Source organism: Scyliorhinus torazame, chromosome 4 (genome assembly GCF_047496885.1).
Source record: "Scyliorhinus torazame isolate Kashiwa2021f chromosome 4, sScyTor2.1, whole genome shotgun sequence".
Taxonomy (NCBI): Eukaryota; Metazoa; Chordata; class Chondrichthyes; order Carcharhiniformes; family Scyliorhinidae; genus Scyliorhinus; species Scyliorhinus torazame.
Window position 1 is genome coordinate 342,099,882 of NC_092710.1, and position 16,738 is coordinate 342,116,619.

Below are 16,738 nucleotides of genomic sequence, written 5' to 3' on the forward strand. Positions count from 1 at the left end.
CAACAATTTTGCATCCACATTTAGCAGGGAGATTGGCCTATACCACCCAGAGCTCTCCGGATCCTTATCCCGCTTCAAAATATGGGAAGTCGATGCCAGCGATAACGTTGGGGGAAGCACTCCCAGTTCCTTTGACTCGTTAAAAACCTTTACCAGGAGCGGCCCCAACAGCCCGGAAAACGTTTTATAGAATTCCACTGGGTATCGGGTTGGTCCCGGGGCTTTACCCGATTGCATCGTCCCCCCAACCCGTCTATAACCTCCCTAAGCCCGATTGGGACTCCCAAAACCCTCCGCCAACTCATCATCTATCCTCGGGAACTCCAGCCCCCCCCCCCCCAGAAATCGCTTCATCCCCTCCTTCCCAGATGGGGGTTCCGATTTAAACAATTTACTGTAAAACGCCCGAAACACATCATTCACCCCCGTCGGGTCCAGAATCACCTTTCCCCCCTGTATCTCTCACTTTCCCAATTTCTCTTTCGCCACCTCCTGTTTTCTCAGTTGGTGCGCCAGCATCCTGCTGGCTTTCCCCCCATATTCATACACCGCCCCCTGTGCCCTCCTCAGCTGTCCCACCGCTTTACCTGTGGACAGGATCCCAAATTCTAGCTGCAGTCTCTGACAATCTTTCAAAAGCCCATCATCCGGAGACTCTATACCTCCTACCACCTGTAAAATTTTGTCTACCAGTCTGTCCACCTCTGCCTGCTCAGCTTTCTCCTTATGTGCCCGAATTGAGATGAATTTCCCCCTGATAACCGCCTTCAGTGTTAAGCTGCAAATCCACCCAGTGCGGGGCCTGGTCTGACACTATTGCTGAATATTCACCATCTACCACCTCAGCCAGCAGCGTCTTATCCATAACAAAAAAGTCTATCTGGGAATACACCTTATGCACATGGGAGTAGAACAAGTATTCCTTACTCGGCCTCCCAAATCTCCACGGATCAACCCCTTCCCATGTGCTCCATGAACCCCCGGAGCTGCTTCGCCACAGCTGATACCTTCCCAGGACTTGAACTCGACCGGTCCAACCTTGGATCTAGGACCGTATTGAAATCTCCCCCCATAATCAGTCGATGTGAATCTAGGTCCGGAATCTTCCCCAGTATCCATCTCACAAACTCATCCCAGTTCGGGGCATATATATTTACCAATACCATGGCCATCCCTCCAGCTTCTGACTAACCATAACATATTCCCACCCACCCGGGTCCACTTCTATATTCCCCACCTCAAATACCATCCGCTTATTAACCAAGATCGCCACCCCCTCGTTTTAAAGTCTAGCCCCGAATGGAACACCTGTCCAACCCAGCCCTTCCTTAACCTAATCTGATCCCCACCTTCAGATGTGTCTCCTGCACCATGGCCACGTCCGCCGGGGCTGGTTTAGCACAGGGCTAAATCGCTGGCTTTTAAAGCAGACCAAGGCAGGCCAGCAGCACGGTTCAATTCCCGTACCATCCTCCCCGAACAGGCGCCGGAATGTGGCGACTAGGGGCTTTTCACAGTAACTTCATTTGAAGCCTACTTGTGACAATAAGCGATTTTCATTTTCATTTCATTTTCAAGTTGCCTGAAGAGCGCAAACACACGGGCCCTTTTGACTGGCCCAGTCAGTCCCTGAACGTTCCGCGTGACCAGCCTGGTCGGGGGGCACCCCCCCCCCCCCCCCCTCTTCCCCTGCCGATCAACCATAACCTCTCCGAGGCCACTCTTCAGCCCATGTCCCGCACCTCCCCTGGCCCGCCCTCAGGCAACTACCATCATCAACCTCTTCTTCCTCCACTTTGAAAGTCCCCTCCCCGTCAGCAGTATAATCCTCCCCCTCTAATCCCCCCACATCGATCTTCAGCTCACCCCCCCCCCCACCTTCTGTGAACTAGCCTGGCAGCCCCCCCCCGCCCATAGCGCCGAGCATCCTAACCCCCACTGATTCCCCTCCCCCCCGCTCTTAGTGCAAACTGAAAACAAAGGCAACAAGTAAAAACAAACAAACAATCCCTCCCAAGGTCAGAACACAAAGACCCACTCTTCATCCCTTAACAAAGATCTGTAAACCAGCCTAACCCTAAAAGAAACAGAAAAACGAAAGAAACCCGAACACCAGAAACCCACCGTTTTTCACAGTACAAACCAGTCGAGTTTTCTGTTTCTACTCACTTCCATTGCCCCTCCAAACAATCAACCTCCAGAGATCACTGCCAGAAGCAACTGTCTCCCAGTTGTCTGTGCCAACGTCATCATTTTTCTATCTTGTTTGCACATGGTCCTTGTAACAGAGATACGGGCGCCCAGGTGATCATGACCCAGTGGTCGGTTCACTGGAGAGAAGGTGTTTGGGTATACGGCTGGTGTCCATCCAATGAGCATGGCTGAACCAGCGCAGATGTCATTGCCGTGGCAATGATTGTATGGTGATGGGATTAACATGCCCCAGGATCCCTGGCTTGGTGACCTTGTCCTGCCAAGAGTTTTTTCGGATACTACTGAGACACAAGTTGGAAACTGTTCAGCCTTTTTTCTACCTACCATATGTTGTCTAAGTCTCACTACTGTGGAGGAATGCACTGAGGGCTCGTGCTTGGTACACTTGGAGTTTGGTGTTCTCAGTCAGGTTACTGTTGTTCCTCAGTCTGACTCAGTTTGGACATAAAAGCTGCAGCTTTTAATAATCTTTATTATTGTCACAAGTAGGCTTACATTAACACTGAAGTTACTGTGAAAAGCCCCTAGTCGCCACACTCCGGCACATGTTCGGTGAATTGAGGGAGAATTCAGAATGTCCAATTCACCTAACAGTACGTCTTTCGGGACTTGTGGGAGGAAACCGGAGCACCCGGAAGGAAACCCACGCAGGCACGGGGAGAAAGTACAGACTTTGTACAGACAGGTCCCTGGTGTTGTGAAACAATAGTGCTAACCACTGTACCACAGTTGCAATGTGTGATAGTTTAACATCAGGTGAATGGAGATTGTAGAGCCTAGATATGCAAAGCTATCAGCAAGATCCTGCATTGTGGCGGTGTGGTAACATCCTGGACCATGACGTTTATTTGTCTTTTTGTTGCTGTTGGTCAAATCAAACTCTTCACAGACATGAAAGTCTGTCCACTTACTGCTGAAGGTGTTTCCTGGTATTGAATACTAGTGCAGTATTGTCAGTGTAGAGCAACCTTCTGATGAGGCTTAATGCAGTTTTACCTTGGATCTTAGACTGTCTAAGTAGATGGACTGAAGGCAGATGGTAGCAGCAAAGAAAAGAATTTCCAAAACAGGCCAGTGGTGGACTGCATCCCTGTTTGACCGGCATGGTGGCACACTGCTGCCTCACAGTGTCAGGGACCTGGATTCTGCACATTCCCCCGTGTGTGCGTGGGTTTCCTCTGGGTGCCCTGGTTTCCTCCCACAGTCCAAAGATGTGCAGGTTAAGTGGATTGGCCATGCTAAATTGTCCCTTAATGTCCAGGGATTTGCAGGTTAGGTTACGGGGATAGGGTGGGCTGGATGGGGTAGTGGGCGGTGCAGACTCGATAGGCTGAATGATTACCATCTGCATCTTCGGGAGTCTGTGTTTTCTGTGGTTCCAATGTTGCCCCATCATGGCTGACCTTACCCATATCATGGAAACAGGAAATCACATTTTGCTCCTTCGCTGGGCAGCCAGTTTTAAAATAGAAGTCCCACTGCATTCACATGGTGGAATGCCTTGCTGAGCTTGCTGGAGCAAGGTAGCCTCCTTGTTCACAATATTCCTCTTGTAGCTGAGAAGATCATGGCAATTGTGGATCTTCCAGTTCTGAAACCACATTGGGAATCCGAGTTGATGAGTTCAGTCAAGACCTGCACTCTGACGAGGACAACATGGCTAATACCTTTCTTACAATGCTCAGCTGGGCAATGCATCTATTGTTGTGGCAATCTCTGTAGTCGCCCTTGTTCTTGTACGGGTCACAATCTTTGTTCCACCCATGTCCTGAAGCATTGCCCTCCAGCAGGGACACAGATATTTGTGCAGATGATACAATTATGCCACCTTCCCGTATTTGACGAGTTTAGGTGGTATAGCATCACCTGGAGCTTTGCCAGTGGCAAGTGAGTTAGTAGCTTTGCTAAGCTCCTTCACTGTGGGCATGATATCCAGCTTTTCCATGGCAGACAAGCTCACTAATACCGAATGCTTCCTTGGTGACCATATTCTCCCTGGAATATACCTTGAGGTAATATCCCACCCATCTCTCCCAAATGCTTACTGCAGTGACAATGACCTTCCCTGCCTCTGTTCTCAGTGGAGTTGTTTGCTCTGCTACTGAGCCTACTGCCTTGTTGATTCCATCATATGTGCCCTCTGGCATTTCCTCTGGGAGAAGATCTGGATGTTCTGGTAATTTGTAACCAGTAGTCAATGGAACATTACCTAACAGTCTGTTTTATTTTACTTAGAGCAGCTCTTGGTGCATTCAGAGTGTTCTCACCCAGATCTCTCCAGTAATTAATGACGGCAGATCACTTGGTTTCAATGACAGGTTCCATTGCACTGAGATTAACCCTGAACTGATCAGTATTTTTCCCTCACTTGCTTCCCGTATGTTGAGATTGTGGTATTGTAGAGGGTGTCCTGATGTTCCATTTCACTTCTACGCTCTGTGGGAATGCGAGCAAGTGCCCGTTCAATCAAGTCCAGCACTGTTGGTCCTTACCAGCAATGACCATAATATGAAATGCTTTGAGATAATAATTGAGAAGGACTCGAGTATAACAAAGACCAGGGTAATATATTGGAGAAAAGCTGATTTGAGGGGATGAGAATAGAGTTTGTTGAAAATAAAATGGAGACCAATATAGCCAAACAATGATTTCGAACAACAATGGGAAATATTTAAAAAGTGTTGAACAGAGTGCAGGAAAAATACATTCCACCCATAAACAAGAACAAGCTAAATACTAAGTCACAATGAATGAATAATGATAGAAGAGAAACATTGGGGTTAAGGAAAGAGTCACATGCTGAATACATGGACAGCACTAGAAAGGCAAGATGAGGGACAATACAAAGTGATTCAAAGTTTTAAAATAAATTGGGGCAAAGAGGAACTATGAAATCAAGGAACATAATTATTTTTAAAATTCTTTCACAAGATGTGGGCATTGCTGGCTGATAGGCCAGTATTTGTTGCCCCACTCTGTTCCCCTTGAGAAAGTGATGGTGAGCTGCCGCAGTCCATGCAGGTACACCTACAGTGTTGATAGGAAGGGAGTACCAGGATTTTGACCCAGCAACAGTGAAACAATGGCAATATAGTTCCGAGCCCAAAATAAAATAGTAAACTTATTTAACAGACATTACAGTAAAAAATGGGAGTTATAATGAGAATAGAACCATTCGGGATAGACAATATCACGGGTATCAGTAGAGAAACGGCAGAAATATATCAAATACTTATTTGGCTTTGGTATTTGCCAGAAAAGCATGACATTGAATGATGAGATTAGAAACGAGGTAATTCTATTCAAAATAAAGAGGTGAAATGTTAAATAAACTAAACAAGCTTAGCGAATACAACATCCTGGCAAATTACATTGTGCATTGTAAAAAAATCTCTGGAAGAGATAGCAGATTTGTTAACGAAATGATGTAGTACCAGAAAATTGGCAGATAGCTAAAGTTATAACTATAGTTAAAGAAGATTGAACATGTCCCGGCAACTACGGACCAGTTAGCTTAACACCAGTGGTAGTTAAAAACATGGAATCCCTATTAAAGGGGGCAATACAAGGACATCTAGGTACCAAAATATAATAACAAATAGCCAGCATGAACCAAACTTTTTAAGCCTTGTTTTACCAACACTGTTGAACTTATTTTGGAGAGGTAACAGAGAGTAGATGTGGGTAATGTAGTGGATGTAATTTATCTAGAACTTTAAAAAGCCTTTGATAAGGTCTCACATAATAGAGTAGTGACTACGGTTAGAGAAATTGGAGTCAGGACAAGTGGTAAAATCGCTGGTGGCTTCAGGATGAAGCAGAAAGTTGAAGTAAATAAAGGGTTGTTATTCAGAGTGCTGGAAGATTGAATCAAGCTTCACAATTCACATTAATGATTTACACTTTGGAATTTAGAAGCACAATTTCCAAATTTGGGAATTCTATCAAATTGAGGTGGGGTTGCTGGGTATCGTCAATCATGAGGAACAAATGATAAACTTGCAGAATGTGAAAATGAATTTCCATGGAAATAAATATGCGGTATTTACAAATTGCTAAAGGTTGGGTTAACCAGCCAATTAAAAAAATAAAAGTTATGCTAAACTTCTATTGACCTTTCATTAGACCACATCTTGGAGAACCTTGGTCGCCATATAGAAAAGATGATGCATTGGAGAGAGTGCAAAAATGCTTTGCAAAGATTGTACCAAAAATGTTGCGGGGATGGGGGGTGGTTTGCATATCATGAGGGGATGAATTAAGAAGGCGAGGGTCATGAAGGATAAGCAGGCAACTGAAGTAAAGGCCACAATGAGATCAGCCATGATCTTATTGAATGGCAGAGGAACTCAAGGCACCAAATGTCCTCCAATTTCTTATGATCTTATCTTTCATTTCTCCCTCTCTTCAATTCCAAAGAAGAGTCATGTTGGACTGGAAGCATTAACTCTGTTCCTGTCTGAAGATGCTGCCAGACCTGCTGAGTTTTTAATTGTTGGTCATGCTCCTGTTCATTTCCCATTTCCTTTGAAAAGTGATTTGTGGGAAGGTTGCATTTCCAGGTGCCCTTGGTGACTGTTTTTGATTCTGGATAGCTGTTATTTATCAGCTAGGAGAGAAAAGTGATCCAGTTGAGCATTATGTGTACTTGGATGTGTACTCTGCATGGACAAGCTGGGTCAAAGGGCCTGTTTCTATGCTGTAAACATCTATGACTCAAATTAGTTTGATAGCAGTCAGGAGTGGGAATGCTTTGTATTTTTACTTTCTCACCAGTTGAATGCTGAGGTTGGTTGTAATGTTCAACCAGTGCACAGTTTGGAATTGGCTGACTCAGTAAGGAACATAGATCACACATGCAGTGCTTTTAGTCTTGAATAATACATGATTCATTACAACAATATTCATTGAGCCATTTTGAAGACTGCCCCCCACAATAGCAGGAGTGCTTTGTCTGCTTTTTGAAGTAGATGGGAAATCATGAGACAGCATGTTGGTGAAAATTCAACTACTGAATATTCCTTTTAATTAAAAACTTGTTTTTCTTTCTGCAATGGGAACTTGCCAGCCTCTCCGCCCTGTTTGAACCTAATTGTAACTGGCACTGCAGTAACAGTAAATGGGCGATAGTTGTCATTTTTTCCGAGCTGTACGAATTCCAATCCTCTGAAATGAACAGTATAAAAAGGGAAGGTGGTAGAAGGCGGATTATTGTCTTTTTATCCAGCATGTGTAGCATGCAGAACAATTGAAATGTGCTGGAGGAGTAGAAAATCAGAAGACACTTGTCTCAAATAGCTGACTTAATAATAATAATCACTTATTGTCACAAGTAGACTTCAATGAAGTTACTGTGAAAAGCCCCTAGTCGCCACATTCCGGCACCTGTTCAGGGAGGCCGGTACGGGAATTGAACCCGCGCTGCTGGCCTTGTTCTGCATTAGAAGCCAGCTGTTTAGCCCACTGTACTAAATCAGCCCCTAAATAACTTGTAACAAGTAGTGGGTTTCCTCCGGGTGCTCCGGTTTCCTCCCACAGTCCAAAGATGTGCAGGTTAGGTGGATTGGCCATGATAAATTGCCCTTAGTGTCCAAAATTGCCCTTAGTGTTGGGTGGGGTTACTGGGTTATGGAGATCGGGTGGAGGTGTTGACCTTGGGTAGGGTGCTCTTTCCAAGAGCCAGTGCAGACTCGATGGGCCGAATGGCCTCCTGCACTATAAATTCTATGAAAGTAGTGGCGCGTAATTGATTGCAGTTAAGTAAAAAGATAATGTTGTGGAGGAGAATGCTGAGCCCCAGGCTAATAGAATAGATGGCATTGAGGTACATAGGGAAGAGGTGTTGGCAATTCTGGACAGGCTGAAAATAGATAAGTCCCCGGGACCTGATGGGATTTATCCTAGGATTCTATGGGAGGCCAGGGAAGAGATTGCTGGACCTTTGGCTTTGATTTTTATGTCATCATTGGCTACAGGAATAGTGCCAGAGGACTGGAGGACAGCAAATGTGGTCCCTTTGTTCAAAAAGGGGAGCAGAGCCAACCCCGGCAACTATAGACCGGTGAGCCTCACGTCTGTAGTGGGTAAAGTCTTGGAGGGGATTATAAGGGACAAGATTTATAATCATCTAGATAGGAATAATATGATCAGGGATAGTCAGCATGGCTTTGTGAAGGGTAGGTCATGCCTCACAAACCTTACTGAGTTCTTTGAGAAGGTGACTGAACAGGTAGACGAGGGTAGAGCAGTTGATGTGGTGTATATGGATTTCAGCAAAGCGTTTGATAAGGTTCCCCACGGTAGGCTATTGCAAAAAATACGGAGGCTGGGGATTGAGGGTGATTTAGAGATGTGGATCAGAAATTGGCTAGCTGAAAGAAGACAGAGGGTGGTGGTTGATGGGAAATGTTCAGAATGGAGTACAGTCACAAGTGGAGTACCACAAGGATCTGTTCTGGGGCCGTTGCTGTTTGTCATTTTTATCAATGACCTAGAGGAAGGCACAGAAGGGTGGGTGAGTAAATTTGCAGACGATACTAAAGTCGGTGGTGTTGTCGATAGTGTGGAAGGATGTAGCAGGTTACAGAGGGATATAGATAAGCTGCAGAGCTGGGCTGAGAGGTGGCAAATGGAGTTTAATGTAGAGAAGTGTGAGGTGATTCACTTTGGAAGGAATGACAGGAATGCGGAATATTTGGCTAATGGTAAAGTTCTTGAAAGTGTGGCTGAGCAGAGGGATCTAGGTGTCCATGTACATAGATCCCTGAAAGTTGCCACCCAGGTTGATAGGGTTGTGAAGAAGGCCTATGGAGTGTTGGCCTTTATTGGTAGAGGGATTGAGTTCCGGAGTCGGGAGGTCATGTTGCAGCTGTACAGAACTCTGGTCCGGCCGCATTTGGAGTATTGCGTACAGTTCTGGTCACCGCATTATAGGAAGGACGTGGAGGCTTTGGAGCGGGTGCAGAGGAGATTTACCAGGATGTTGCCTGGTATGGAGAGAAAATCTTATGAGGAAAGGCTGACGGACTTGAGGTTGTTTTCGTTGGAGAGAAGAAGGTTAAGAGGAGACTTAATAGAGGCATACAAAATGATCAGGGGGTTGGATAGGGTGGACAGTGAGAGCCTTCTCCCGCGGATGGATATGGCTGGCACGAGGGGACATAACTTTAAACTGAGGGGTAATAGATATAGGACAGAGGTCAGAGGTAGGTTCTTTACGCAAAGAGTAGTGAGGCCGTGGAATGCCCTACCTGCTACAGTAGTGAACTCGCCAACATTGAGGGCATTTAAAAGTTTATTGGATAAACATATGGATGATAATGGCATAGTGTAGGTTAGATAGCTTTTGTTTCGGTGCAACATCGTGGGCCGAAGGGCCTGTACTGCGCTGTATTGTTCTATGTTCTATGTAAGTATAGGAAATGCTTTGCAGTAATTGTAATCACTTTCTGTTTAGGTACTAACAGAATGGGTGAACGTCGCAGCAAAAACCTTCTGGTCCAGCTGGGTCCCAAAATGCAGGCCTACCCAGAAGAGCTGATTCGATTGCGGCGCTCGCACGATGGCCTTACAGAGTACCTTATTCGCTGGAATGTGCTGACTGTAGATGACAGTGGGGGTGGAGGCAGCAGCAGCAATGGAGGAAACAGTTCATCTAGTGACAACAAGGTGGACAATATTTTGATGTGGATGTCAGCTGAAGATGTATATGCCAACTGTCCTACGCTCCTTGGGAAACGGAAACCAGAGGGCCAGAGAGTGAAAGAGGAACAGGAGCCAAGTTCTAGATGTTGCCCTGAGAGTGCAGACTCTGATGTGACGTTTGACGATGTAGAGTTACTTGACATGAAGGATGATGTCAAGCATTTAGTACAAAGAGCAAGGCGACAAATGTCTCGGAAATCTGGACCCGATTCATCCTTGAATATTTCGCATACAATCCATGTTCTGAGTGCTTATGCTAGTATTGGTTCACTGGTGGGAGTATTCAAAGAGACAGGAGCTTTGGACGTGCTGATGGAATTACTCTGCAACAAGGAAACACAGACGCGTCGGAGTGCTGGGAAGATGCTCCGGGCTCTCGCTTCACATGATGCAGGTAAGATGTTTTCTTTATAGAATATAATAATCTTTATTAGTGTCACAAGTAGGCTTACATTAACACTGCAATGTTACTGTGAAAATCCCCTGGTCGCCACACTTTGGCGTCTGTTCTGGTACACTGCGGGAGAATTCATAGAATCATAGAATTTACAGTGCAGAAGGAGGCCATTTGGCCCATTGAGTCTGCACCAGCCCTTGGAAAGAGCACCCTACTTAAGCCTAAGCCTCCACCCTATCCCCGTAACCCAACCTAACCTTTTGGATGCTAAGGGGCAATTTAGCATGGCCAATCCACCTAACCTGCACTTCTTTGAACAATGGGAGGAAACCGGAGCACCCGGGGGAAACCCACGCAGAAACAGGGAGAAAGTGCAGACTCCGCAGACAGTGACCCAAGCCGGGAATCGAACTCTGGTCCCTGGCGCTGTGCAGCTAACCACAGTGCTACCGTGAGAGGTTTCCAGTACTATATGAATGATAGTTCCTTTGGGAATAGTTTGATTCAACACTTGTTACAGGATCAGCACTTAACCATGAAACTGACACTACTGTACTTGAAGGGAAACTCATTTTGTGATTTTTTTTTTTTTTTAATGTCTTGACATGAGGAGTACACCCAGACAGACTGGTAACAGGGATCGATGTATCAGCACTTTGACTACTTTTGTCTCTGATTGAAACAAATGAGTGCTGATAGAAGGGAATTCCTTATCACAATGTGCTGGCTTTTTAATACGTTGAAAAACTCCCACAGGGGTTGTTCTTCTCACCCTAAGTGCCTCAGTTAAGGTATTTTTATTTGTTGTACATATATATTTTATTATGTTGGCCAATGAAGTGAAATAATAGCCCACTGAGTTGGATAGATAACTGTAAGAAATGATGTAAGCTAAAGGGTAAAGAGGAACTTGGGAGCAGGAGTAAGCCATTCGGCCCCTCAAACCTGCCTTTCTGCCCTCCTTAACCCTCAACCCCCTTGTCTGTCTTACTCAGCCTTGAATAGATTGAATGACCCAGTCACCACTGCTTTCGGGGAAGAGAGTTCCACAGATTAACTCTGAGAATTTCTCCTCCTCTCCATCTTAAAAGGAGGACTGCTTATCTCCACTATGGAGGGCACGAGTAACATCCCAGAAACAGCTATAAATCAGGAAATGTAAGGGAGGGAGGAACTCGGGAAGATTACAATTACCAGTAAAGTGGTATTAAGCAAATTGTTGGGTCTGCGGGCTACCGGAACCCAAGGTCCAGATGGACTTCACCCTGAAGCCTTGAAAGAAGTGGCAAATGAGATAGTTGATGCATTGGTTTTAATTTTCCAATATTCCCTCCATTCGGGAAAGGCTCTATTAGATTGGCAGATAGCAAATGGAACTCCTTTATTCATAAAAGGAGGGAGACAGAAAGCAGGAGACGGTAGACCAATTAGTCTGACATCTGTCACAGGGAAAACGTTAGAAGCCATTATAATGATGTTATAGCTGGGCACTTGGAAAATTTAAAGGCAATCAGGAAGAGTCGTGGTTTTGTAAAAGGGAAATCATGTTTAACCAACTTACTGGAGTTCTTTGAAGGTGTCACATGTGCTGTGGATAAAGGGGAACCGGCAGATGTACTGGGGCGTAGTGGGCTAGACAGTTGGCTTGTAATGCAGAACAAGACCAGCAGCGAGGGTTCAATTCCCGTACTGGCCTCCCTGAACAGGCGCCGGAATGTGGTGACTAGGGGCTTTTCACAGTAACTTCATTGAAGCCTACTTGTGACAAGAAGCGATTATTATACTTGGATTTGGAGAAGGCATTTGATGAGGTGCCACATCAAAGGTAAAAGCTCATGGTGTAAGGGGTAACATTGATTGATGATTGGCTGGCTAACAGGAAACAGAGTAAGCATAAATGACCTTTTGATTGGCAGGATGTAACGAGTGGTGTGCCACAGGGATCCGTGCTGTGCCCTCAACTATTTACAATTCATATAAATTACTTGGATGAAGGGACTGATGGTACAGTTGCTAAATTTGCTGGTGATACAAAGATAGGTAGGGAAGTAAATTGTGAGGAGGATGTGTTGGGGGGGGGGGGGGGGGTTATAAAGGCACAAAGGTTAAGTTAGTGGGCAAAAGTCTGGCAATTGGAGTATAATGTGGACAAATGTGGAATAGTCCATTTTGGCAGGAAGAATAAAAGACCAGCATATTATCTTTTTAAAAATAAATTTAGAGTACCCAATTCATTTTTTCCAATTAAGGGGCAATTTAGCGTGGCTAATTCACCTAACCTGCACATCTTTGGGTTGTGGGGGCGAAATCCACGTAAACACGGAGAGAATGTGCAAACTCCACACGGACAGTGACCCAGGGCCGAGATTCGAACCCGTGTCCTCGGCGCCATAGGCAAGCATATTATCTTAATGGTGAGAGTTTGCAGAGCTCTGAGGTGCAGAAGGATCTGCGTGTCCTGGTGCATGAATCATAAAAAGCTGGTATAAAGGTACAGCAGGAAAGCTAATAGAATGTTATCATTTAATGTGAGGAGAATTGAATACAATGGTGAGGAAGTTAAACTAGGGAAGTTTTACAGGACATTGTTAAGACCACATTTGGAGTATTGTGCACTGTACTGGCCTCCTTATCTAAGGAAAGAACCAGTTGAGAGAAGGTTCACTAGACTAATACCTGGAATGGGCGGGTTATCTTAGGGAAAGTTTCGAGAGGTTAGGTTTGCATCCACTAGAATCTGTAAGAGGAAGAGGCAACTTGATTGAAACCTATAAGATCCTGAGGGGTATTGTCAAGGTGGATGTTTCCTTTTGGTCATTAACGGGTAATATATGAATAACTTTCCAACAGTATGTCATTACATTATGGGGGAGGCGGTGGAGTGGTGGTATTGTCACTGGACTAGTCATCCAGAGACAGAATACTCTGGGGTCCCAGGTTGAAATTCCGCCAATGCAGATGGTGAAATTTGAATTCAATAAACGTCTGGAATTAAAATGTTTAATGATGACCATGAAACCATTGTTGATTGTCGTAAAAACCCATCTGGTTCCCTAATGTCCTTTAGGGAAGGAAATCTGCTGTCCTCACCTGGTCTGGCCTACATGTGACTCCAGAAATATGCTTGACTCCTATTGCCCATCCCTAATTGCTCCCTCTAGGGCTAATCGAGATGGGCAATAAAAGCTGGCACAGACTGCAACGCCCATGTCCCATGAACGAATAAAAAAAAATGAATGTCCTCCGAGATTACCAGGATTACCCTGAAAAGTCACTGAAACAGAAATGCTCTGAGAGAAAGAATTTCTTCTCCATCATAAATATTTAAAACCTGCATCCCCTAGTTCTAGTCTTCCATGACAAGGTGAAGGAACCCTTAGGGAGCAGTGACCATGGAGAGCCTCCTATCCGGCTGCATTTCAGCATGGTATGGCAACTGCTCGGCCCAAGGTCGCAAGAAACAACAGGGTGTGATGAACTCAGCCCAACGCATCACACAAGCTTGCCACCTTCCTATTGATTCTGTGTACACCTCCCGCTGCCTCAGGAAGGCAGACAGCATTGACAGAGACCCCTCCCACCCAGGCTTTGCCTTCTTCCAGACCCTTCCATCAGGTAGAAGATACAGAAGTCTGAAGACCCGCACATCCAGACATAGGAACAGCTTCCCCACAGTTACTAGGCTCCTCAACGACTCCTCCTCGGACTGATCTGTTCCCTGTAAGAACGCTATTCACAACGCCCTATGCTGCTCTTGTTTGGCCTTGTTCCGCACTGTAACCAATCACTATTTGTTGATGCGCCACTGTCAATGTACTCTGTCGATTATTCTTTTATCTACTACGTACGTACTGTGTACGTTCCCTTGGCTGCAGAAAAATAATTTTCACTGTACTTCGGTACATGTGACAATAAATATCAATCAATCAAACCACAATATGATAGAATTTACCCTGAACTTCGAGAGGGAAAAGCTAGAATCAGATGGAACCGGTTTTACAATTGAGTAAGGGTAACTACAAAGACATGAGGGAGGAGCTGGCCAGAGTTGATTGGAAGGGGAGCCGAGCAGGGAAGACAGTGGAACAGTAAAGGCAGGTTTTTTGAGGGTTATTTGGGAGGCACAACAGAAATTCATCCCAAGGAGGGGAAAACATTGTAAGAGGAGGACGAGGCAACCATGGCTGACGAGGGAAGTCAAGGACAGCAGAAAAGAAAAAGCATACAATGTGGTGAGGATTAGCGGGAAGCCAGAGGATTGGGAAACCTTTAAAATCAAGCAGAGGACAACTGAAAAGCAATAAGCGGGGAGAAGATTAAATATGAGTGTAAGCTAGCTAGTAATATAAAAAGATTGCAAGAGTCTTTTTGATACTTAAAAAGTAAGAGAGAGAGACAAGAATAGACATTGGACCACTGGAAAATGAGGCTGGAGAAGTATTAGGGAAGAAAGAAATGGCAGAGGAACTGAATAGGTACTTTGCATCAGTCTTCACAGTGGAAGACATCAGTGGCAAACCAGAACTTCAAGGGAGTCAGGAGGCAGAGGTGAGTGTAGTGGCCATCACTAAGGAGAAGATGCTGGGGAAATTGAAAATGGCTAAGGTAACACCACTGTTACAGTGAGGGAGGCAGGGGCCATCTGGGATGGGCTAGGTACAGGGCGGAATTAAAGGGGTGGGAGTTAAGTGGGGAAGCTGACGGACGGTAGAGGGGATTGGAGGTATAAGGCCGGTAACGTGGAACGTCCGGGGACTGAATGGGCCGGTTAAAAGGTCGCTGGTGTTCGCGCATCTCAGGAGCTTGAAAGCGGGGTTGGTCTTTCTGCAGGAGATGCATCTCTGTGTGAAGGACCAGGTTAGGTTAAGGAAGGGGTGGGTCAGGCAGCTTTTTCACTCGGTTTGATTTGAAATCGAGCGGTGTAGTGATTTTAATGAGCAAACAAAATGGGATCTGTGAGTGCGAAGGAGGTGAGGGGTCAGGGTGGGAGATATGTGAATATGAGTGGGGTATTGGAAGGGGCATCAGTGCTGTTGGTAAATGTGTTTGCCCCAAATTGGGATGATGTGGGTTTTATGAGGGGGTTGCTGGCAGCGAACCCAGATTTGGCCACACACCAGTTGATCATGGGAGGTGATTTTAACTGTCTTAGAGCCGAGGGTGGATAGGTCGAGCCCCAGGTCGATGTGTAGGGTACGAATGGCAAGGGAGCTGGGGGGTTTTATGGAGAGGATTGGTATGGTGGATCCATGGTGCTTTCAGAACTCCGGGGGGGGGGGGGGTGGGGGGGGAGTATTCCTTCTTTTCACACGTCTGTAAGGTGTATTCGAGGATTGATTACTTTGTCGTGAGTCGGGAGATTTTGGTTGGGGTAGAGGGGCAGAGTAAGCGGGGATAGTTATCTCGGATCATGTGCCCACTGGCTGGAGGTTTGGTTTAGATTGTGATGAGAGCAGAGACCGGGATGGAGATTTGAACCGGGGTTGTTGGCAGATGAAGGTTTTTGTGATAAGGTGCGGGCGGTGATTAAGGAGTATGTGGAGTTGAATTAAAATGGGGAGGTGTCGGCGGCCATTTGTGGGAATCACTGAAGGCAGTGGTCCGGGGGGAAATTATTTTCTTGAAGGCCCGTACGGATAGGGAAAGGAGGGAGGAACATGACCGTCTGTGAGCGAGGTAGTGGAGATGGACAGGGAATATTCGAATGTGCCCACCGTGGAGGGATTGGCGAGGAGAGAAAATGTTGCAGGGGCAGTTTGACAGGCTGACACCAGGGAGGGCGGTAGGACAAGTGCGTAGGGCAAGGGGGGTGCAATTTGAGTGTGGGGAGAAGTCGAGCCGCATGCTGGTGCACCCGCTGCGGAGGCAGGCTGCGTCCAGGGAAATATTGAAGATCCGGGCTGGGGATGTGGTGTCAGAGCCAGGGAAGAGAAATTAGGCATTTAGGGAGCATTGCCAGGGAATGTATGAGGTGGACCCGGGGGAGAGAGGAGGGGAACATGGAGGGGTTTCTGGACAAGCTGGAATTTCCCCAGGTGGAGGAAGCAAAGAGGCAGGTGTGGAGGAGCCCCTGGGGCTGGGGGAGGTGCTGGATAGTATCGGGGTATGAAGTCGGGAAGGCCCATGGGCTGGATGGGTACCCGGCAGAATTCTATAAGGAATTTGCAACGGACCTGCAGCACATCTGTTGGGGGCGTTTAATGAAGCGCTGGAGAAGGGGTAGCTGCCGGAGACGATAAAGCAGGCAGTAATCACACTAATTCCGAAAAAAGGGAAGGACCTGGTGGAATGTGGGTCGTTTAGGCCCACATCACTATTGAACACAGATGTGAAAGTATTGGCTAAGTTGTTGGCGTGGAGGATGGAGGAGTGTGTCCCTGGGGCGGTGGCAGAAGATCAAACAGGCTTTGCGAAGGGCAGGCA

At 46.2% G+C, this 16,738-nt stretch overlaps 1 protein-coding gene across 1 annotated transcript in view; it reads left to right on the plus strand.

Annotated features, from left to right (window-relative positions):
- LOC140411187 (cullin-9) overlaps positions 1-16,738 on the plus strand; it is a 463,592-nt gene that overhangs the window by 22,283 nt on the left and 424,571 nt on the right. The window contains exon 2 of the mRNA XM_072500276.1: positions 9,671-10,312. Within this exon, the coding sequence (XP_072356377.1) occupies positions 9,682-10,312 (631 nt within the window). The 5' untranslated portion in view covers positions 9,671-9,681. The remainder of the gene's footprint in view (positions 1-9,670; positions 10,313-16,738) is intronic.